The sequence below is a fragment of the Prorops nasuta genome, unplaced genomic scaffold (assembly GCF_024137725.1).
Source record: "Prorops nasuta isolate Cenicafe-Biocafe unplaced genomic scaffold, Cenicafe_Pnas_1.2 PNAS00010, whole genome shotgun sequence".
Classification (NCBI taxonomy): Eukaryota; Metazoa; Arthropoda; class Insecta; order Hymenoptera; family Bethylidae; genus Prorops; species Prorops nasuta.
Window position 1 is genome coordinate 2569662 of NW_027116807.1, and position 23664 is coordinate 2593325.

At 37.4% G+C, this 23664-nt stretch overlaps 3 protein-coding genes and 1 non-coding gene across 11 annotated transcripts in view; 1 reads left to right on the forward strand and 3 right to left on the reverse strand.

Annotated features, from left to right (window-relative positions):
• Positions 1-17520, reverse strand: part of sprt (PDZ domain-containing protein sprite) — a 30880-nt gene extending 13360 nt beyond the window's left edge. The window contains exons 1-3 of the mRNA XM_066732938.1: positions 17265-17520; positions 4804-4932; positions 4391-4484 (exon numbers count right to left, since the gene is read on the reverse strand). Coding sequence (XP_066589035.1) covers positions 4391-4484; positions 4804-4883 — 174 coding nt within the window. The 5' untranslated portion in view covers positions 4884-4932; positions 17265-17520. The remainder of the gene's footprint in view (positions 1-4390; positions 4485-4803; positions 4933-17264) is intronic.
• Positions 5052-5124, reverse strand: TRNAV-UAC (transfer RNA valine (anticodon UAC)). Its single transcript has one exon. It is a non-coding gene; the product is annotated as a tRNA-Val (tRNA).
• On the reverse strand, positions 14902-16200 carry LOC136777102 (meiosis-specific nuclear structural protein 1-like). Its single transcript, XM_066733172.1, has one exon. The coding sequence runs from the start codon at positions 16198-16200 to the stop codon at positions 14902-14904; it is 1299 nt and encodes a 432-aa protein (XP_066589269.1).
• Positions 17521-20505: 2985 nt separating the features above from the next.
• LOC136776718 (uncharacterized) overlaps positions 20506-23664 on the forward strand; it is a 45178-nt gene continuing 42019 nt past the window's right edge. For 5 of the 8 annotated variants that reach the window (XR_010823128.1, XM_066732480.1, XM_066732488.1 and 2 more), the window contains exons 1-2: positions 20514-20565; positions 21882-22467. The gene's annotated coding sequence lies outside the window, so the exon portion shown is untranslated. Of the gene's footprint in view, positions 20576-21011; positions 21033-21881; positions 22468-23664 lie in introns of those variants that run through there. The other 3 variants (XM_066732481.1, XM_066732482.1, XM_066732483.1) reach the window with 3 other exon arrangements.

A 23664-nucleotide genomic window follows, 5' to 3' on the forward strand; every position in this document is an offset into this window, starting at 1 on the left:
CTTACTCGAGCTTTATCCTCTTGAAAGAAACGAAATTCTTCTTCTTGTTTTTCTTAATCAAAAATGACTCAACTTTCGTTGAGCAAGGTAAGTGCGATTTTAATAATATTTTATCGTTTAGATATCGAAACTGTACACTCTTATCTTCGTCCAGAGGTATCTGGTATCAATAAAAGTCGACGTGGAAAATTCCGCGATTCAATAATATCCAGTTTGAAACAAAGCTTTCTTTGAGTATTGATACCGTTGTACGAGTATTCCTTTTTGTATATTAGACAAAACGTGGCTTTTCGATGCAAATTTTTTATAATTCCCACAATCAGTAAGAACATTGATTATAGTTCCTTTTAATTAATGCCCCATTCTACAATTAATTAAAGCAGTCATTAAGGATTGGTCTATCTGGGCCAAGAAATTAAACACATGAATTTATTATACCTTGGCAAACTTAATTTTAAAATTATGAATATAATTAAGCTGTTTAGAGAGTTTTAGGAGAGCGACACAAGGAACTTTCTAAATTAGAACGAAGAGGAAGGCTTATTTTTCATCGGGAGACAATTGGATGAATAATATAAAGAGAGTAGAATCCAAGGGTCAAGCAGATTTAGTAATTTCGCAGTGGAAGCTACGAGGGAAGGTCAACGCTCTCAGGATATATATTCCCATATCCATGCACGTGGTCATGTGTGTGCACAAGGTAAACACACGTACGTGAAAGCGTGAGAGCGATGCTCGCTATTCTCTCACGATCTGAGCAATCATAATTTACCAGCTCTGAGTAGCCCAAAAAACAGTCAATATCCACTAAACACATCACTCGTTCGTCCTTTTTGTCCAAAGAACTGTATCGATCAGTCATCCAAATTTTATCACCATATTGTACCAATCTACCAAGTCATAAACTATAGTGTACTATAGATACTTTCTTCATGAATTTGCTAAGAATATTTATTTAGGATAAGGATATAAATTTCTATAGCTAGGGAGATTTATCTCAGTATTTTTTTCATTATAGGCTAAAACGTTGGATAAGATTGTTAAAACACTTGTGTAATTGGAATGGAGGGGGGATAAAATTATATATATATATATATACCCAAGATATACTCAAAATGCTCCAGGGATATCCACATATCCAGTGTACATGCTGAGAGTGTCTCTTGAAAATTGTGTAATAATTAGGGATAATAAATTTCAATTGAATAAATTAGGGAATTACATTATCAAACGATGATTTACTAATTAATTGTTGGTCAGTAATTACGAGAGGGATGAGTAGAGTTAGACGAAGCGTGAGTAATTTGAGACGAAAAGGTACAGTTAGTCCTGCTCCTCTCTCTCTCTTTCTCTCGCATTTAAAGATTCTACCAGTTTCTTCTCTCTCATTCTACTTTTCTCTGTCCCTCTCTTTCTCTGCTTATCACGTGCTACGAGCCAATTTCAAGCAACACGTGCAAACTACGCTATTCACCACGCGATTTATTATTATTATTACTTTGAGGTAGGTTATTCACAACCCAACTGAAACCAACGCATTTCATAACGTCCATCAAAAACCAGACGTTCCTCTCAGAAATCGTGTACACAGGTTTATTATTCTCTCCTGTGAATCTCTTATTTTTAATTTCTTATCAGATACCTTGTCTAATCCTAATTTTTTGTAGATTTCAAGTAACTCCAGTTTGAATCCAACCGAAGGATTCAATTTCTAAGCAAACCTTCTGAGACTTGGATCGTGGAGTGCGACAGGGGAAGGATCTTTGGAATAAAAATTGAAATGCAAGTGACTTTGGTAGTTTGGAAGGAAAAGCTTCGTCCTTGAATGGAACAGGGAAATCAATGGCTGAATAGCAAAAAATATCGATAACGAGAATAATAACCAAACGGTTGAATATCGCAAGGAAAATTCTAAAAACTCTTGGATCATAAAGTGAGAGAGAAGAAGAGTCCTTGGAATAAGAAATGAAATCCAAGTGACTTTGGGGTACATCGCAAAAAACTAGAGTTTGGAAGAAGAAGCTTGGTCCTTGAGTAAAACTAGGAAGCACGATGGCTGAATAGCAAAAAATCTCGATGATAGGAATAAGACTGTTAAGGATTATCAGGATCTGAAGGACCTCCGCTGCTCATTGCGAATTGCGATTATCCATCGCCCTTGAAATATTTCCGAATTCTTTATTCCTTCCCGAGAGGTTCGCAAGAATCTTTAGCGAAGAATGTTGTTATCGATGGGGCGAGGGAACAATGGCCGTTTACGCGAGACTTACGAAGCCAGGCTTTGGATAAAGTCGACAAGTGATCCTGGAAAGTCCTTTTGAAATATTACGCAGATTTGTTTGGTTAAAAACTTGTAAATAACATTAGTCCCGTTATATCATTTGAAAGAAAAAACGTATGGGGGGATTAATGATAATTTAATGGCAAGGAAAAGAAAAAACACAAGTATAAATACCAAGGGGAAAAGCAATTTATGGTTTGGAGAAAAATTTCTAGCTGGAGCATAAATCCAGGAAGGCTAGGAAGAAAAGGGGAGGATATAAAGTTGCTTTGGCATGAATAAGACGCTTCACGAGTTGAGAGGAAGAGATGCTGTGAAGGAGAATGATAATTTTCGAGTAAGCACCATCCAGTAAGAAACAAACGAGAGTCGGAAGATGATATTAGCCAACGGCATTGCAATTTTTCTTTGCTGATACAAGCCCGTTCATTGATAGCGTACGCTCTATACAGCTTTACTGGATAAAAGGAGAATAAAATTCCACACATCGTTTCTAATTTCACTCTCAAGCCTCGAGTCGTCCACGAGAAAATTGAAATTGCGAGAGAACACAATTTTCTTGGAGAAAAGAGAAATTTAATTATATCACGGAGATAACACGCGGTCTGGAGTTATAACGGGGATTTCCTGCTGGCGAACAGAGACTTCTGGGATATTTCGATCTTATCAGCTTTAATATGCTCCCTTTCTACTGCAGAGACAGGCTGGATTAATCAATTTATCAATTAAAATTAAAGTATTATTAATTACTGAAATTTGTCTTCCAAATTCCAGAAATTCTCACGAGCCTCTCTCAGCATTGTGCTATCACTTTAAAATTATATATAAACAGTCTCGTTTTTATATAAATTTAATGAATAGTATTTTCTTAATATTTGAAATAATAGAATTCATGTAACAAAAGTTAAGAGACTTCAGTATTATATACGATCTGACGATCTTATCTGGCGAGACGATTAATTGAAAGAAACGTCGATGGTGTTCAGCTTTAATAATGTCCCGGCTTATACGGTAGAGACGCGACGGGATTAAACAATTGATCAATTAAAATTAAAGCATTGCTAATTACAAAAACTTGTCTTCCACGTTTCTAAATATCAAATAAAACTCTGCGTTGTTTTAGTTCTTTGAATTATACACAAAAAGTCTCATTTTAATATAAATGTATTAAATAAAATTTTGTTAATATTTAAAATAATAAAATCCATGTAACGAATGTTAAGAGACGACTTGGGTATTATGATTAGGCGATCGTATCAGGCGAGACGATTAATTGAAAGGAATGGTGATGGTGTCCGCGACGCTGTAATTGAAGGTTCTTTGCAGAAGATGAATCCTGCAGGACGCCAATGGGAGTCTCGAGGGAACCAGACGTGGAGCCACCCACGCCAGGCGCGTAGACCCTTCAGTGATTAACGATATGAAGCCACTCGCGATCCTCGCCAATTCGAGACTCCATTTAATTGCTGCAATTAACCAGCGATTCGTGCTCCAACAATTATTCGATATATCCACTTTGTCTCTCGCTCTGTTTTTCCTCTAATAATAATACACTCTCCCTCTCTCTCTCTCTCTCTCTCTCTTCTCTGCGATTCGTCCTCAGCTTCTTTCAATTAAATTAAATTAAAAAAAAAAAATTCCTAGACTCTGTCTCGTAAATAGAGGGAAGGGATTATAAGATTGATTTCAATTGGTCCCTGAGCGAATCAACTGGAAATCACAACTCTGTAATTTCAACACACGAGTGGAAGACGCTCACTGGCCGCCCACTGGGAGACCTTGAATCACCCATGGTACCAGCGGGGCAACACTCGCTGGATATTCCTATTGAAACACGACAATGAAAAACCAGACAATTTATTCAACGATTAATTTCCAAGAGAAGCGAGAAAAATGAGTGAAAATCAAATTCTATTCGTACAACGTTGAATTTTTTCGTGTGTAGTGGATTTCGAGGTGTTTGGGTGATATAAGTATAAATAAATTTCATAGTGCAGGGATTTTTGTACTCTCTAGAAATTTCTAGTCTTTTGTATAACAAGAATATTAAGCTTTTATCAAAGTGCTTTTATAATTAATGAATCGCAGAGTGTTGATTTTTAAAATTACCAGAGAAACCGATCGTTGCTGTAGTTTTAATCCTAAATCTTCTTTGTCGTCTCCACAGTCAGTCGTATAGAAAAGTACACTCTTCTTGGACCCCCTGCGAACAAAAATTGTTATAAAGTGATTATACGAATGCTGAAAGAGAGCTGCTAAGGTGCGAGTACACGCCGCACGGCGCGCGCAAAACACGCGCGGCCTGTGTAGCTGTGGAATAATCGTGCGGCGTATGGAACTGCGGAACAGACGCGCAGAGTATGGAATTGTGCAGAAAACGTTCCGTGAGTGTCGCGTCTGCTCCAAACGCCACACCAAAAATCTCTTGGCGCGCAAAATGTCGACGCCGCGCGTGAATTCACGTGCCGTGTACCCGCGCTTGTTATTTATGATTTAATATTTACAAAACTGTGCAGTTTTACCTAAGTGCTTTTCCATTCCGATTGAATGGTTGATGTTCCACGAGCACCGTCGAATTCGTGTAACATCGGCTCTCGTTCATATCGACAGAAGCATCGCAGTTGTTTTTAATTGACTGGGCTTCTTCTCATCTGAAACCATATTAAACTTATCTCAAACGATTGAATATTTTCAATTGTAATTTAATTTCTGTATATATTCGCTTTAAAATTGAAATTAAGATAGTAAAAAAAGAATTGTAAAAAAAATGTGGTTCCGGCCGGGATCGAACTGGCGACCTTCTGCGTGTAAAGCAGACGTGATAACCGCTACACCACGGAACCATTAGGAATCGGTCGTTTATAATTAAATTTGTGGAATTTGCGTAAATCGATTCGTCCAGTGAAAATTAATAATCGGTAAAAGCAGTGGAATATTTATCAAAGAAGTTTTAGTTGTTATTTAAAATAGAATTCTATTTGCGGAAGTTTAAAGAGTATAAAAAAAACGTTTAAGATAGGAAATGCGTGGAACGCGCAAAATATCAAAGCAGAAATGTGCTTGCTTTTACCGAGTCGATTGTGACACAAACTTTCTCGCGCATAACTTATGCAAATTACATGGCTATTGTCCACGGTTGCTTAATACGTTACTAATAATATTATTCGTAATCCTATACCAAAAAGCGTAGGTTTTTCTTGCTACCAGAACATTTTCCTGGCGCCTGACCACTCGTTTCCTTATAATTATTTCTTTTAATCATTCTGTCTATCGATACAGCAAAACTAAAATAATTATTTCTTTCAAATTAAAATTATCATACTATAATTAATTCGGAATTAATATAACGAGTTAAATTTCATTTGATTCAAATAATTTTTTCAAAGTATACTTTTTTACTTTTTCGCTATTTAAATAGACTGCATAAACTTTCCAAAGAGTATTATATACAATATACTAATGATATATGATAAACACAACGGATATAGTACTATACGATGATACTCAACGTGTCTTATAAATTATGTGTTTCGTGAAGGGTGGAAGGAGGAGAAGGGTGTCCAGGTGCAAAAAAAAGGTGAAAAAATTCGATCGCATAATATTCAGGAAGGTATGCTCGGTTGATCCAGCTTTCCGTGGTCGACAGAAGGTAGTTGGTTAGCCTTGACATCCGCGTAATAAGTTGACGAGCGTAATATCCTGGGGTCACACACGTACAAACACATGGGCAATCAAGAATTCGAGGGTAAATAAATCGAAGGGCTCGATGCGTGTATGTATTTCTAGCAATACACACTCGTCAAGGGAATTCGCCAAAATATTTACATATATGATATATTATTCCATGTTAAAAGTACAAATAAAACACAATTTTAGTGGATAAATTTTGTAACTTTTAATAAAATTGTATCGATTTATCCTTCTAGAATTTTTAAAATAATTTCCGTTTCGTTCTCACGGTGAATTTATAAAATTGACAAATGCACGTGGGAATATTATTTATTGCGTAAATAAATGATTTTATATATTGGAGATTTCGCGTACTGTGGGGTCATACGTCAAGGGTGCATGTGCAAGTGTTGCTAGAGCTTGAGGGGGTTTAGGGGTGAGCATATATATATATATATATATATACATGTAGTACGTCCAGCGAGGGCAAACAGCGTGACGAAATCGTGACGAGCACAGCTGTCCGTCAGGTGTGCGGAAACTGATCGCAGAGATGCTAGAGACGCGTGCAAAACTTGCCTTTTGTGATTTTGAGAGCCTCCCAATAACGTTTGCATCATCATCATCATATCCCTCGTATAATCGCATTTGCATCACTCCGGTGAAATATAATTTTAATAATTCAGCAATTATTCAGTTTACATTTATTTTCTAATTTTAATAAATTAATTATTACTATTTATCAAACAAATTTTTGCTTTTCATGTGAGAAATCTTCCAAACACGTTCATAAGTGGTCATATTTGCATAACACCGATGAAACATAATTTTAAAAATTCAGTAATTATTCATCTAACGCTAATTTCCTAATTCAAACACATTAATAACAACTGTTTATCAAGCAAAGCTTGGTTTTTGTGATTTCGAGTCTCCTAATAGCTTTTGCATCACTCGGATGATCGCGAAAGTGGCTCGCAAATATAATATTCATTATTCCATGAATAGAAGAGGACCGTTTTATTTCACCAAACGATCCTCCATTTATTACAGGACCCTTGTTTACGCGTGAATGAGGGTCCAACAAATGACTCGTTAAATAAAGACGCAATTAATTAATAGAAGCTTCGGTAGCGAAACACCGAGCACCAGTTTTTTCTCAGCGAATTTAGTTACGAAAAGAAGGGATAATAAATGTTGTAAATAAATCACTGTGGATTTTTGTATAATTTATTCAATATTATTAACAACGTTCATTCTAATAAATTAGATCAAAGGCACAGAAGAAAATTATTCCCATGACGGATAATACTAGCATTAAATAGTCCCAATAGAATAACTTACTCAGTTTTAACAAAAAACTATAATTGAATTAAAAATCAAAATAAAAATTAATCCATTTCAGTTAAAATTTATCAATATCGAGTAAATAATTTCAGTTGGACCATCGAAGCCACGATTTATTAGAATGAAATAATTGTTATTCTCGCTAAATTTGTGTTTAGCAGGATTTGTGTCGATAGGTCAGCTGTTCGTGTGCGTGGAAAAGCCGCGTTAGCTGGTCAATATAGATAAAGTTGGACAATAATGGAGAAAATGTAGTAGTGGATTAGTGCGGTTAATGTTAGGTTCAGCAACCAGCCAGGGAATCACAGGAGTGAACGTAACGTACTTATACGAGCTGATAGCATATGTCAGGGGTCACTCTTGGACCGTTTGGCAAAATTTATCGTCAAACAACAGCAAGAGAAGCGTGTATAACCGATTTCATCGCTGCTGTCAATCTATCGTAATTTTCACGAAACGTCAGCCATGCGTCGATTTTGATACTTCCATCGTAAAACGCGAAATTTCCTAGTCGTGGGGTAAAACTGCAGGATCGAGGGTCCCATGAAGCGACGCTCGCTCGCTGATCCTTTCGTCACTCTCGAAAATTCATTTCGTCCGTCCTGTATATATTTACCGTAATTTCCAAGCGGAGCACAGGCGTCACTCGTGAAGCGTGACGTCAAAACAACGTCGAGTTTGACGAGACGATCGTAAAATACGAAATTCCGCTGATGGCAGAAAAATATTGGACATACGCTCTAACGATTTGGGAACCGCTCGTTTTTCTCGAAAATTCAGCTGCTTCCCCTCCATTAGAGCTCGAGTGACTGATCGTGTCAACCCCCCCCCCCCCCCCTCTACACTCTTCGCTATAGGGAGTTTGATCGAACGTGTCACTCTGACAAATCAGATCAACTTGTATTTTTTCTGTCTTGAGTTTAAAAGAATTTTGAGTAAATATCAAGCATTTCACGGTGTAATGAAGAGGGGAATGTAGAAAAGAGGAACTTTTTAATCGAAACTTGTATTTAAATTGAGAACTTCTGCTAATTTAATTCGTGGGGTATATATATAAATACGCGATAAATTGGCGAAATTCTAATGAGATAAAGTTGCGATTTTTTATTACAATTCTGCGACAGTTTTGAGTAAATTGTAAAAATTTCAGTAAAGTGAAGGAAAACGTAGAAAAAAGGACCCTCTTAATCGAGATACGTTGTAGAACGAGCACTTACAAATTTGATCCGGTGGGTATAACCACGCAATAAAATCGCGATAAAATTGCCACTCGCGCGAAATTGTTCGCGTTTTACGACTGGTATCCCTAGTGAAAGCTGACTCAACGTTTTATATCGCTTTCTTTTCATTGTGGTCGTTGATTATTTAAGCTCGCTCGTCTTCAACCACACCGAGTGCTTCCGTTTCTGAAGTTTCAACTATCGAGGCGACCGGATATTGAAAACCTGTTTTTCATCAGTTTCATACATCCAGGTTTAAAAATACAAATTAAAGAATTTTGATGAACTGTGCTAATTTGGTCCGATCAAATCGAGACAAAATTCAAATGAATATAATTGAGGATATTTAGTGAACACGTAAGGCATAAATAAAAACATTAAAAACATAATTAATATAAAAAATATCACACCAGAATTTCAGACAAAGAATTTTAATAAACACTGCAAGTTTGATTTAATTGAAATAATTATATAACTACAATGAATACTGTCTACATAAGAAACACGTAATTAATACAAAATATACAGAGCCACGTAACTGATAAACAATATATACTCCGACAAGTGTGACCGCAAGGAAGCCGTTGGCTGGGAATTACTGGAGTTGGTGTAATGAAATAGCAGAGAATCGTTTTCCAATTATACCGGATGCTGGAAAACCACGCGAATCCCTTGAAATTCACGCAGGTATCGTATTTTGAGCAGAGCGCAGCTATTCTCGTAGGAAACGCGCTGTGATTTGACGTTTGGCGAAGAATGTTTGCTTGCTTACGGGGATAAAAGTGACATAATTCTGATGGGATAAAAGAATTTGCCAAAGGAACTTAATCTGATAAAGGTGAATGGGTTTATGTAGGGGAGGAGAAGGCAGTTGGATCCTTAGAGAGCTCTGAGTTGCCAGTCCAAGGGCATAAATCCCAAGTTAAAAAAGTGTTAACGATGTGTTCGCATAGAGCCTAGCTCTAGCACAGCACAATAAACTACCACGCGCGTTCGTTTTGACAGTGAAAAATGTTTCGTGTACAACCAGTTTAACTAGTTTCAAGATGCTTGATATTTTCCATCTAGCCTCTGCACTCGCTCATTTTCTATTATATTATAGTCCCCCATTCTCAATTTGGCTCCATCGCTTCAATTCATTATTCCTCCAATCACTGGAAAATTATTTATTTCTGCAATAAAGCTTATATATCGTTAAATATATCTCATAGATTAATTCTGCATGAAATGAATGTAATTATAGATTATTTTTGTAAGAGTCGAGAGAAGAGGTTTGGTTGAATTTTGTGGTGGAAGTGAAGAGGATGAAGGCAGCGCAGCAAATGATTCCGTCCATCAGTGGCCTATTGAGCTTTGGACCCCTTCATAAATTAGGGACTCACTCCCATAACCGTTTATGCTTGGCAGTGATGTATCGCACTTTAATGTCACACATTCTACCTTCTCGATTTCAGCACCCGTTATTCTTCAACCTCTGCCAGCTTGCATCGTCCCGTTAAAACCTTGCAGGCTTCACTTTTCTCACCCCTGCTTCTACAAATTTAACCCCGTTCCCTCTTTCACCGTTCCACATCTCGAGTACCTACGTTCTTGCATAATCGCGTAAACACAAATGCGCTACAGCATCCCAAAATTTACTTGCAAATTATACTCTACGTAGAGTCTTCGGTAATTACTTTCAAAATAATTTCAAAATCTTGAGATTTAAATTTTTCATTAAAGAATAATTAATTTTGTTATACTTAGTGGTGAGTAAAGTTTGGTAAGAATGAAATTGGTTGAAAGATTTCAAGATGGGTTAAATTAGTTAAGATTTGTTTTGAAATATACGTTTTTACAGATATTTTTAAATTAATTTATCTCCAGCTGAAAATAGATAGCTGAGATTATGCAGTGGCTTAATGGAAACTGTGCTATCTTCGAGGCTGCAAGCTACTGAATACGCGTTACTGTTATCAATATAGTTACAGAGCCGGTTTAAAATTATTCAACTATTATTTTTTTCATATATTTGCAAAAATGGAACTTAGTTCAGCATAATTTTTGACATTCGAAGATTCTGCCTGCACCGAACCAGTTAAATGCTTTACTCTCAGTTTCATTCCTGTCACTTCTGAATCTTTTAACGAATCCAGTTGATGATAACAAACTAGTATAGAACAGGAACTGAAAAGTGGCTAAGAGATAGGAAATCACTAGTTAATTATAAATCTTATAATTAATATCACAGATGAAGCAAAATAATAAAATACAACCTTATAAATATTTTTATAAAAAAATTCTCATTAGATTCAGTAGAAAGGCTGCCAATATTTAGCAATAAGATTAACAAGTAAATATCAAAATATATGAGAATCTTCGTAAATTAAAAATCCAAGAATTAATTAATATCACAAATGAACTAAAAAACCACTGGATAAGTATTTCTAGGAAGCAATCTCGTTAAATTGAGTAGGAAGGATTCCAATATAATTCAGGACTAATCTGTGAAATAAATCTTTCAAGGGATACCTCGATAATTAATGAATTATCTATTACTATAATTAAATATACATCAGAATCATGTTTTTTTTAATTTACAGCAGTAATACAATAAAACAAAAACATAAACCAATACTACACGAGTAAAAAAGATTCGTTTTGGTAAAATAAATATTTCCAGCACGTACGCGCGCGCGCGCGGAAGCACGCGAGTTCACTCCGAGATAAACAAAGCGATTGTTTACAGTGCAAGAAGACCCAATATCGAGCACGATGCAGCTCAACGTTTCAAACGTGTCGGAACTTATTCTCGGTTATGTTTACACTCTCACGCTAGATCGACTCTCTCGCAATAATAATTGCAGCGTTATTGTTGCTGATGTTATTTCAGTTTATTGCGTGACTAAAGAGCCACTACATTTGCTTCTTTTTTCGGTCAGCTGGCTTCCCTTTGTGTTGTCTCCCCCCTTTTAGTCTCTCTCACTATTCTTTTCTCTCGCCTTTCTCCTCCTTTAACTTTGCCCCCCCCCCCCCCTCCTACCAATTTTTCTTTCCTTTCAACCACAGAGTCCTTACAACTGACACTATTTCTCCACCGATTTATCAATTGATTTTTTTCAATCGACTACTTTCCATTACACTTGCACTATAAATATTCCAGTAATCCTCTAAGCCAAAAGGATCCTCGTACTCTCCTGGAATGCGGCTAATAGCAGCTTAAGAAAATCCTCTTTCTTGTTACCAAATTACCCAAAGAAAGCAATAAAATCACGAATTAGTCGCTTTCTTTTACCGTGTAATTTCTGTATGAGGCCCTCGTTCTTATACTCTTCTTATTTCTCTTTTTTCTCTCTTGTACGTCTTCATCTCGTTAATGCCGAACACGAAGAAGTAGCGTGATTTAAACCCAGTCTTGCGAATTAAAGTTGTATGTATCATAAATCAAATATCCATTTTCCTTCTTAATCACGCGATCGATGAATTTTCTGCAATTTTCTTTCTGAAAATAAATATATACAGGGTGCACCAGGTAAAACGATTTAGATTGTTGGTTTGAAATTCTACTTAACTTTGTAACTGTAAGAGATATTAAGTTTTTACACGAAACCTTTTTGAAGCATCTTTTGAATTGCTATCAAAATGGTCTTGTAGAATTAATTTATGTTTCTTTCGGATACAAAGATAAACCAAATTTTGTATGTACATTTGAATCGTATTATCTTCATCGAGGAAACTTGTATATGTTATAAGTTAGTGGAAATTTATTAATATTCGTACTTTAATAAGATATACAATGTAGCAAGTGTCTTTTGGGATATGCGAGAAAGCTTGGGTGAAAACGTAAAAATTTAGCAAGCCATGAAATATTTGCGAATGACACACGAAACACCTGCGTGCTTGCTTTCAACCATTCGCTCGTCTCGCGTTCATCCGTTTTAGCTAAACATCCTTTTTCTCACGTTTCAAAACTGGAAAGCAACGTTGGGCAAATTTACGGGATGATACCTATATTTTATGCAACCTTCGCAATCTCCAAAAGTCTCCTTTGGTTTCGTATGGATAAAAACAAGTGGAATTTTTCCTCAACGAAAAATGGAAATTCTCAATAATTATTCAGACTTGCAACCAGGATCACTTCCTTCGATATTATAATAATTATCGACATAGTTACATCGTTTTGCCTTTTTACAAGTTTTTTTCAAAGCCCCCAACAGCTGTAGACAATTTTACGATGGATCTTTTTACGATGAGTTTTTTTGGATACGCAAGGATAAGGAAAAAAGTTGCGAGAGAGTATCCTTGATTGACGGAAGGAGCAAAAACGACGGGTTGCTGAAAGTCCGAAGGAAAATGAATAAAATCGAGTGGATTGCGAACCGTTTTAAGTGGTAGAAGAACATTTTTCTCGACGAGGAAACGCATACGTGATACTGATACACTTGGGTACTCCGGAATTAGTTGGTACCGTAAGTTAAAATTGTTGCGTTTACCGACACTTTGTATAATGGAATACATCGTCAGGCACTCGACTGCTTCAACTTTCCTCGAGTATTTCGTAAACCAACGACCAACTTCAACCAACAATCTCCATTCACCTCCAACGGAGAATATATTTTATTTATACACTCTGCAATTATCTCGTCGCTGCGCTTCAAGGACAAAAACCATAAGGATTTAAAAATTCCAGCTGATTCCTGATTGTTCCTCCAACGGGAACCCCGATCACCGTTTCTTTTACGACGCTTTGTAACTCTAACTGGATTATCAGGCGTGAATTTCATCACTTCACTCACTTTTCTTTTCCAAACGATTCTCTTTAGTGGGATTATAGGTATATATGTTATGTTGTAACAAACCAGATTGTTTTTATTAAGTTATTGTGAAATAATTGAAATGTTTTGATCAAGAAACACGATAGTATTCGGAAGAACATAAGTAAAGATTGCTATGTTGTACTCAGATTTAATAAATTTTCTATGTATATCCTGTTCACGAGATGCGGAATGGAAAACGAATAATTGAGAACGTTTGCATTATAAAGAACCAAAGCTTAAGTTATAGCACTGAATAGAACCAGTCATGATCCATGGATCGTATTAAATGGGGAACAGTTTTATTATACCCTATGAAAATCGCACGAATATTCTTTGTTAATAAAAAATGTCCTTTTGTAGAATTTTATATGGATGAGTGAAGCCTTGGAATCGGCGTTCCGAGATTGGGAGATATTAACTAAACTGAGGAGCAAAGTTATCCTACAAGATTAAGTAAACACACTCAATTCGGAAAGCAAATACTCCCTAGTGATACAATTGAGTAACGATCCGAGAGTTGCAGCAACTATCGAAGCTGAAAGTTTGAAATTTAGCGGAAAATCGTAAATGGGATCCAAGGCGAAATTGCCAGTAAATGTATCCTTCGATTCTAATAACAAGGCAAGCGACAGGATTAGCCAATGAAAAACGTAATTTGAGGAAAGATGGCAGAAACGTTTAAAGAGAGCCGGAGTGATATCCCAAGGACGTTATACGGAGTTTCACGTTGGACTTTACGCGGATAGAGGGAGTCGAAACCGGAAACGAAGAGATTCCACGAAGCGGGACTACAGAGTCTCGCATGGGAAATCTTGAAACGAGTGGAGAACTAGCTAACACCTGTCGGCAGGTGTTGTAGGCGTTCCTGACACGTTCGAGAAACGTTCACAATCTTTTCGCTAGGATGCACCCAATGTTGCAGCATGCTCGAATCAACAACAGCGTCTCGATAACGAGCCAAGATACAAGCATTGTTTCTTTTCGCGTCAATTGACAATACAACAAACCCAATTAAAGTTTCACCATTCGTTTATTACATTAATGATAGAAAATACAGAGATGTACAAGAGTTTGCTTAACAATGTTTAATAACTCGCAAAGAAAACTGGCAGAACATTAATTATTATTTTACGCGTGAACTCTCGATGGACGTTGAGAGGGGGGAGCAGCTTATGGTGATTATGGATGTTAATGGGCAAAGGCTAATTAAAACGATCGTATAACGAGAGAGCCTTCCTCGCTTAGAATTTAACGACGACTATCGAAGTGTCTCTAACTCTGGCAGAGAATGTCCCTTTGGATCTTCTTAGTATTAATTAAGCACTCGTATGTGTATATGTATACGTGTAGGGGTATCCACGTTTGAATCCAATCGTTAAGGACCAATGAGACACGTTCGGTGTCGCTCGTAAATGACTTTATCCCTCAAAGTCCTACCAGAACTAATCTGAAATTCAATGTTAACCCCGTTCACCTTTACTCCTCACGCTTTGAGGAGAAAAGCCGAAGAATCCAAAGTTTCTTAAATCCATACTCCGTAATCTCTTATCAGCAGGAATTCCATTATAACGATCCTCATTTCGAAGGAAAGTCATCGCAGCGAATTTTCGCCAGTTTCCTCGTTAGTTTTATCCATAGGCTGCACAGTTTCACGGATGATCGATCGTTCTTCCTCGGACAAAGCTGATTTCCTGAGGAATTGAGCGATATTAGTCGCGTGCTCGGCCAGCAAACGTTTCCTATCGTCTTTGATCCTGTCCAATCTGGACCTCTCCATTTCCTCTTCCTGCTTGACAGCATCCTCGATTCTCAGAATTTCTCGCTCCCGTATTTTCCTGCGTTCCTCCACGAGCCTATTCAAGTCTCGGCGATACTCCAATCGAGCCCTCCTCATCGCCTCGCTTGTTAATTTAGCCGTCCTCTCGTCATCCATGACCCTCTTCATTATCTCCTCGGCAAAAAGCTTGTCCTCCCTCACAAAAGTCATCTTACATTGCTCGGTAAACACAATTTGTTCCTGCAAACCCGTCGCCAATTCCTCCACCATCCTGATCCTCCGTAATCTCTCCTCCTCCTCCCGAATCGCCCATTCCCTCTTCATCTCTTCGGCAACTATTTCAGTCAACAAATTTTCCCTCTCCACTTTCTTCCTCTCAACGTCCAGAATAGCCTTCGCAATTCTCTCGATAAACTTCTGCTTCTTCTGGCTAAACTCCGATCGCATTCTCTGCAGCTCCAGGCTTCTTTTCTCAATTTCGACATTGTACTCGAGGTCCTTCAGGACCCTCCTCTCCTCCTCCTCAAGATCAATCCGTTTCCTGATCTCCCTCATCTCTTCAAAGACAACCCTCTCCCTCTGAATCCTATCAGCCAGTTCTTTCTTCCTCTGCAATATTTTCTTTCGCTCCTCTTCCTCCACGATCCTGTCGACCTCTTCAAGGACCTTCCTCTCTTTCTTAGCCTCCTCCTCCAATTTCCTCTTCTCCTCCTTCCTCCATTTCATTTGATCCTCCAATTCTCGCCTGTAACGCTCGCACTTTTCCTGATCCTCCATCCTTCGACCCTCCTCCTCCTCCAAGGTCACCGCTTCCGCTATTTTTATTTCCTCCGCAATTCTTCGTCTCTCAAGCTCCTCCGCCATTCTTTCAGCCTCGCGACCAGCCATTTGTGCTTGCAGAGCTTTCATGCAATAAGCTCGACGTAATTCACTTTCCAATTCTGCCAACTCGTCCCTCGTCTCCAAACTTCGACCGTACATACGACGTTTCGTCACTTCTGCTGCAGGACTCGCTTTTCTTGTGGTACCACCAGTAATAGCTCCTGCCCCCGAACCATCCTCCGATGTTACCACTGACTCGGGCACACGACACTCACTCTGCATTCTTCTCATTTTTTCTTTTTCTTTTCTTTTTTCTATAAATTATAAAAGTTCAATTATTAACCAGATTTTAATTATATCCTCTATAATTTGATTTGTCAGTCTTTTGTTTTTTCTTTCCTTTAGTTTCTTCACTCAGATACCAATGTACTTATAAATTCATCCTTGTTTCAAATTGTACAGTTTTTGAGGTTTAATAAGATTCTTCGATGGATTTTTGGGTAACTGAGTTCTGGTTTGTTTTCGCAAATGCTATAATTCAAAATGCAGAACGTTTATCGATAAAACGCTGTGTAGTCGGTGTTGAACAAGCGTTGAGAGAATTTTGCGCGTATTCAACGTTGTAATTATATCGCGAATGATTAAAATTCATACACGCGCTCGATTATTAATCTCCGCGCATGAGGTGCAATAACAACAACTATTATAATATGATAATAATTACGATGCTTATAGTTATATCGAAGGATAGTGGAGGCCTCTTAAAAAATCTCACGCACTAAAAAACACTTAATCTTAATCGCGTAGGCCGATGACCAAGCCATTTCGTGAGGGATCCCTCGGTAAAACCTTCTATATCCTATGTATATATATGTATGTACCTATATGATACACACACACAGATCTGACGTCACTTCTCTAATCTAAGCAATAATTATCCCATTGATAATTCAATAGCTCCGCCAAATCCCACACACGATATTTTAGTAATAACAAAAATTCAACTTTCTATGTTTACATAACTCCACGATTGTTCAAACATTCAAATCTACGGTTGTAGCACGAGCACTAATCCTTTAAAATATCGACGAATCATTCTTAACGACTGATTGCTAGTTTCGTGAAAGAACACTTGCCAGAATTACGTTTCCAAAACAAACTCGTACTTTGTAACTGCGCATGTCAATAAACGCTCGTCGAGAAAAATCCTGAAACTCTCATTGTTGACACGTAAAAATTTTGAGGAAAATATTTTATTGAAAGAGAAAAATGTTTGTTAATAAAATAAAATGGAGCAACCTTGACGGGTATAAATTAGTAGAACACGTTGTATTGTAAGTTTGAGTGAAACGTACCTATCGCCAGTGCGCAGGTCCACAAATGAGATTTATAAATTCCTGCTCACTTTACACTCTTTTCCAAGCAGAAAAACTGTTATGATAAGCGAGGAAATTTTATTGAAACTCGAGAAGAAATTGGAGAATTTTTAATGGAGGAACAAATTTTCAATGTATTGCTGGAGGAAAATTCAAGCGTGATTAACGTTTTTTTAATGATGTATATTAATGGGGAATTGGGGTAGTAATGGTAGAAGGATTACTGTTAGCGTAGAAACAGAAACGAAGTGAACTGCGCGGCGGATCGAGACCGACTAACCGGCTTTTCGCGTCAGGGCACACGCGAGCCGAGCCGAGCATCTCTTGGCGCGTCCCCCGACGATTCTCCACCGGAAACCGGCCAGGCCAGGTCAGGTAGGTTCCCCGGGCCCTTCACTGTATGGCCCCGGCGAGGCCCGGTCTCTCTACCCCCACTCTACCTCCCCTCCCCCTTCTCTTCAACATCAAACGAACCTTCGACCTCCCACCATAAAATTTACATAAAATCCAATCTATTCCCCTGAAGAAATTCATTCGATCTTGTTACAAATATCAACGTATTTTGTGTAAAGCGCGTATAAAGTTACTTAAGGTTTTATATTTTTCGATATTTTTTTTTATGCTCCAATAAAATAATTGGTGTGGAGTTTTACTGGTGATTAACTTGGTATAATTTAATTGAGATTTGAATTAAGCTTGAGGAAACCATTGGATTAGTCGAAGAAAGGATATTGCAGAATTATAGATTTTCTGTATCAAAGTTATTTTTCTTATCGAGTATTTATTAACAGTGTCATTTTCATTTTAGTTGAATTTGCCTTAAATACACGAATCAATCTTCAAAATTCATGAGAACCTGTCAGATATAAATTTTATCTGAAAATTATTTTAAGCTATATCCATTGCTAAGTTCTTTAATAATTGATAAACTTGAGACGAAAGTTCTGGCAGATTAATGTATATTTTTCACGTTATTTCCGATTCCAGAAATTATTTTACTTATGAACAATCATTGTAATTTAGACAAGCAGCGGATGCTGCGATTCTCTTGATATTTAGATTACCCGCGTGACTCTTTTGAATAAAAGATAAGTCCAGAAAAAAAGACTCTAGTCACAATACCACACACCCTGTGTTTGGATTAACTTGGTTTTTTAGAGATTCAAATCTTCTATTTCTCAAAAGAATCCCCTTGTGTTACGTGGTGGGATCAAAAGAGATATTTAAGCTAACTTAATGTTCTCGACGCGATCAACCAAAAAATTAATCGAGTCACTGGAACGAACTCTTGAAAATCTGTTATTACTAAAATTGTATCACCGAAATTATTACAACGAATTCAAATGCATTATTTCCAATTGCCATTTCTATCTATGATAATTTAATTAATTCGCGTTAGTTGAAAGGGTTTAATTAATTTTCGGTATCAATCGGAAATAACGTTTAGAAATTTTATGATTTAATCCAACTATTCGGTAAAATTTGCAATATAACGGTTTTAGGTTGGCAATTTTCTAGCAATTAAATAATTCAGTTCTCCGGTAGGAAGAAATTATGCGAATAAAATGAGAATTGGTGCCGTAACTTTTATGGTGGAGTAGTTGAGAGTTTGGCTAGAGTTTCTACGAGTGGCGAAAGCTGGAAAGTTTTTCAAACAAGAGGAAGTGTTTGATGTACATGTAGACGTACTTATTGTCCAATAACCGAGAGAGCTTTTCACTCTGACCTGAAAAGCGTCTTTAAAGCTTCCTCTCTTTCGATTCTGAAATCCTTACCTTATTCTACAAAACCCACTCATTTCATGCAACATAAATCTCTATATCCGCAATATGCAAAAATTCAGATCCATCCAACGCTTAAATGCAAATTACAGCAAAATCAACCACAATTTAGCCACTGGTCGTTTAATTAAAAAACTTTTTTCTGAATTTCTCGCTGCTGCTTTGTGTTGGCCAGTGTAGAGACGGTCATTTGCAACATGTGAGGTTTCAGAATAACTGTCTGTTACATATTACCTATCAACGATAATGATATTATGGTGCTAAAAATATTTGAAAAAAAAAAGGAATAGAATTTCATTAGCCAGGATAAAGAGGTAATATCGTAAAGTTTTCATGACGTCGTGAACTAAAGTTAAATGTCCCAGAGCTGTTTTCGCAGCTGAAAATTTTTATAAATAATTTAATTGTAATGTTATTATTAGTCTTTTATCAAGTTATAACCATAATCATCTTTTGTGCAGGGAATTCGATACAATAGAAGCCTTCACAATGTTTTGACTAAAAAATATCAACATTTTATTATTTCAACTTGAACATTTTTGCAAGGATCAAACAAGATACTCGTTTCAGTGTGAAATCGAAATTACATCAGAGATTCCTCAAATACACAGCTAGAGCAATAAAGAACATCTAAACTACTCGTTGGTCCGAAACATTGGAAAAAATACGACGTGGAAGAGCACTAACAAGGAACCTGAGTTAAAGAGAATCGTACAAGTTTTACAGCAAACGTATAAAAATGCTTGGTTGCATTTAAAAGTGTGGCTAAGGTCAAGTGATCGCGCGCGCGCGCGCGAATGTAACACTTTTCATACAAAATAAAACACTAACCCCCTTTTACCATCCTTTCTTATTAGTCTTAAAAAAAATACAAGACAATCCTTCGAAAATCATTTATTCAAAACTTAAATTTTCACAATTTCCCCCATGCGATATTATCGGATGACATCACACATAAAGCAATTTAACATCTCGTGTAATGAAAAGAATGTTTCGTCGGTTATTAGTTGTTTTATTAGAATGAGAGAATTTTATTTCAACTGAAGAATTATCTTAGGTGGAGGAAAAGGTGATTTAAAGGGTGGTTTAAAGTCATCCGCGTAGTTAGCTCGACAGGTGGCTCCGTGTAGCGGTTTGGGCAAATACTTGGAACGGTTCGAGGGGTGGTTTACCCCTGAGAACCCCCACTATGGCAGGTAGCAGCCTGCTGGGTAGCTGCAGCCCCTGCTAGCCTTGCCTCCTGACGCTCGCTGTCCTCCAAACAACTATATTTCTCTCTCCATCTCTCTCCCCCTCATTATCTATCGCTCCCCACCCCCCACCCTGTTCACGATCCATCTCTCGTTCTCTAAATCCCCCTCCTCTTTTTCCACCCCTGTCCACCCCCTCTTTCTCTATCTCACTTGGCTCTCCGAGACTCTCTCAGTTCTCAGTGCTAGCGCTTCCTTCGTGTCAAACGCTACGCGCGCGTTCCTGCGAGACCCGCTCGTATCCAAGAAGTTAGTGACAGTAAAATTTCTTTGCAATTTTCATCACTATTCCCATGGTGCATAGTGGACTGCCATTTCATCTGTCTCATTTTTCAAAGAATTTCCTCAATTTTTATTCTGTTTCTATCCACTTACATTTTCATCAATTCTTTTACTGCACTTTGATTCATTAACATCATACACATATCTATTATTTATATTTTCATTTGTTTATAGCTTTGGTCAATTTTAATTCTCGTTAATGACAATTGTAGCAATCGTTAAATTGTACTCTCAGAAATTATAAGGTTTTGAAGTTCCTACTAATGGTCACTCGTGCGAATCGATGAACAAAATGGTTGAATTTTTTAAAGAATTTTCAGTATAAATTGTTCAACGTGATTTAATTCTCAGCTGTTTACAAGCAATAACTATCCTCGTTTATTCTTTGAACAATGACGAAGCACTCTAAAAATCTTGAAACGCGTAGTCTTCAAGTACGAAAGTATACTAGACCTCTATGAGAACTTGCTTCGTTTTCAAATCAAATAAAAGTTTGTCCCCGGTTAAAAGAAGCCTGTAAATATTAAGCTTTACATCGAGAATTCCACCAGTCGAGATTTCAACGACGTATTTGATATTTCAGACTTTAGTTTTTCCTCTCTTAACAATCTTCGACATTTGTTGTATACGCGAGCATGTAAAACGCAATTGAAATTTCAATTCAGAAACTTTGTTGTGTTGCTGAGAAGTTTCTACATTCCATTGGTGTATCGTTAAGTTTATACACTGGCATCTGTAACTTGGAACTACGTTAAATCTTTGCCATTGAAGAGAAATATTCCTAAATATTCGATCTTGATTCTGCCCCCACCTTCTCATCCTCCAAGGATTCTTCGGTTATTTTCATATTTTACACTCTGACGCGAAGGAAAATAGGCCGAAGCTTCCTTATGTTTATTTATTAAAATAATACCACCCCGTCCTTCTAATAATAATTTTCTCCCTTTTCCTTACAACAACAACAACAACTTCCCACAACCCTATAAACGTTTTCACAGCTCACCATGCTTTTTTTAAGGCCTGAGAGAAATTCACCGAAATACACTTGTTTACAAAGATAATACACAATTAAATCACCCAATTACAGCCCAATGATCAAACTAATTATCGAGGAATCCGTGACAAAAAAGCGATTTCTGAATAATAAATCATCGTTTAAAAATATTAATTATAAAAAATTCACATGCGAATGTTGATTCTTTGTAATTACGAAAATTAATATTTTAAATGTTAATAATTGATATTCAAGCTCGATCACCGTCTCTCTATCGATAATTTTCTAGTTTCCTCGGCACAAGCCACCGATCTGTTTGGTCTGTCCACTCGTTGGTTTGTTCTACTGCGATCGACTCGGGTAATATTGTGACGTCACTAGCACTTATACGTCATTACATTGCACACAGGAGGCATCCACTTTAGCATAGAGCTCTCATGGCTGGCGGTGTATAAGAAGAGAGGACGGAGCTAGAAGAGCTCAACGGTGTAAAACTAACGTCCGTGACTTTCAACTTGGGAAGTTTTCTAGAGGGTGGTGGGGTGGTAAAAAGAGGACACAGACTGGTCGATCGCGTCATTCGTCAAAACCGTCGATAGAATAGTTAATGGGTGAACTGGCATAGAACGACGCTAGATAGTGAGTAGACACGTGCATCTCAGTGTGTGTCAGTGTGTGTGCGCAAGTGTGTCGTGCAAAAAGGGGGTTGGAAAAGTCTCTCGTAGTTGGCTGCCGAAAACCGTTTCACCCCTTACCCCTCCCCCTGCTGGACCCTCTCTACAGTTTTTCTTCCTTACACCTGCCAGAAACTTTACGTCGATCCCTCGGGAACTCCACTGGGTCAACCCTAAGCAACGGTAACCACTCTCGTCTAGGTGAGTGAATGATTATAAGAAATTTATCTTTTTCTCACTCAATCAACATAATTTTCCTCTATATCCCTATTTCTCTTTTGCTTCTGTCTATTTAATATTACAAATTATGTGTTGAACGTTAACAGGGAAATTGACGTTTTTATTCCTTGTTACATTTCCCGGCTTTTCCGGTACATCGATGGGGGTGATATTTTTTTCATAGATTCGCGTAGCTTTTTTTTCTTTCTCCCCTTTTTTTGATTCAAATCTCTAAATTAAACGATGAACACTCGCAAGAGATTTAGTTGGAAATTTTTTATTCCTTATTAAATTTTCCGGATTTTCCAGTAAACCAATGGGAATGATACATTTTTCATAAATTCCCGTAGCTTTCTATTTCTTTTTGTAATATTTTCGACTGAAGTCTCTGAACGGAGCGATAAACACAAATAAGGAAATTGGCAGGTTAAGATATAGATTTCCATTCCTCGTTAAATTTTCCGGCTTTTCCGGTAAACCGATAGGAACGATATTTTTTCCACAGTGAGGCACATCGCGGTTTTTTTTGTTCGTTCTACTGGTTCAGTGATAAAGTTCCAGTTTGGATTACGAGAGTGAAGTTCCAGTCGTTGAGAGTGATCACTGGCGCCCTTTTTCCTGGTTTTCTCACTGTTATCTACACTTCCGATCGACCCAATTTTAGCTCACGAGAAGCTTCGTGATTAAATTTGATGCGACGATTATTTAGCTTTATTAGCGAGCAACCGAGACGAGGGAAACTTTGTAGATGTATTTTTATGTAAACGAGCGAAACTTTGTAAATGCATTTTTATGTAAGATTGGTGAAAGTAGCTTTTTAGTCATGTTGGGGGTGGAATCTTGAACGAAGTAAGTATATATATGTGTATACGTGTATACGAGGGGGTGGATTAATGAGGGATGAATCGGTGGGGTCAAAGGTCAAGGGGATGAAAAGTAGGAAAGGGGCAAAAAAAGAAGTTTCACCGAAAGAGAGACGAGTCGGAGCAATGTGCCTATATATATACATATACGACGTGTATACGTTTATAGTTACATGTACGTACGTTACACGCAGCAGAGTCTTTTATAAGGCTGCGTAATTCAGGTAACGGTCGAATCGATTTCTATTTCAAGCTATACTTTCCCATCGAGCAGCCTCTATTTCACGAAAGTTCATTTTTCCTCCCTTCAACAACC

What these genes read in the sequence shown, in the direction of transcription:
- LOC136777102 (XM_066733172.1), bottom strand. Translation starts at nt 16,200, where the DNA reads ATGAGAAGAATGCAGAGTGAGTGTCGTGTGCCCGAGTCAGTGGTAACA.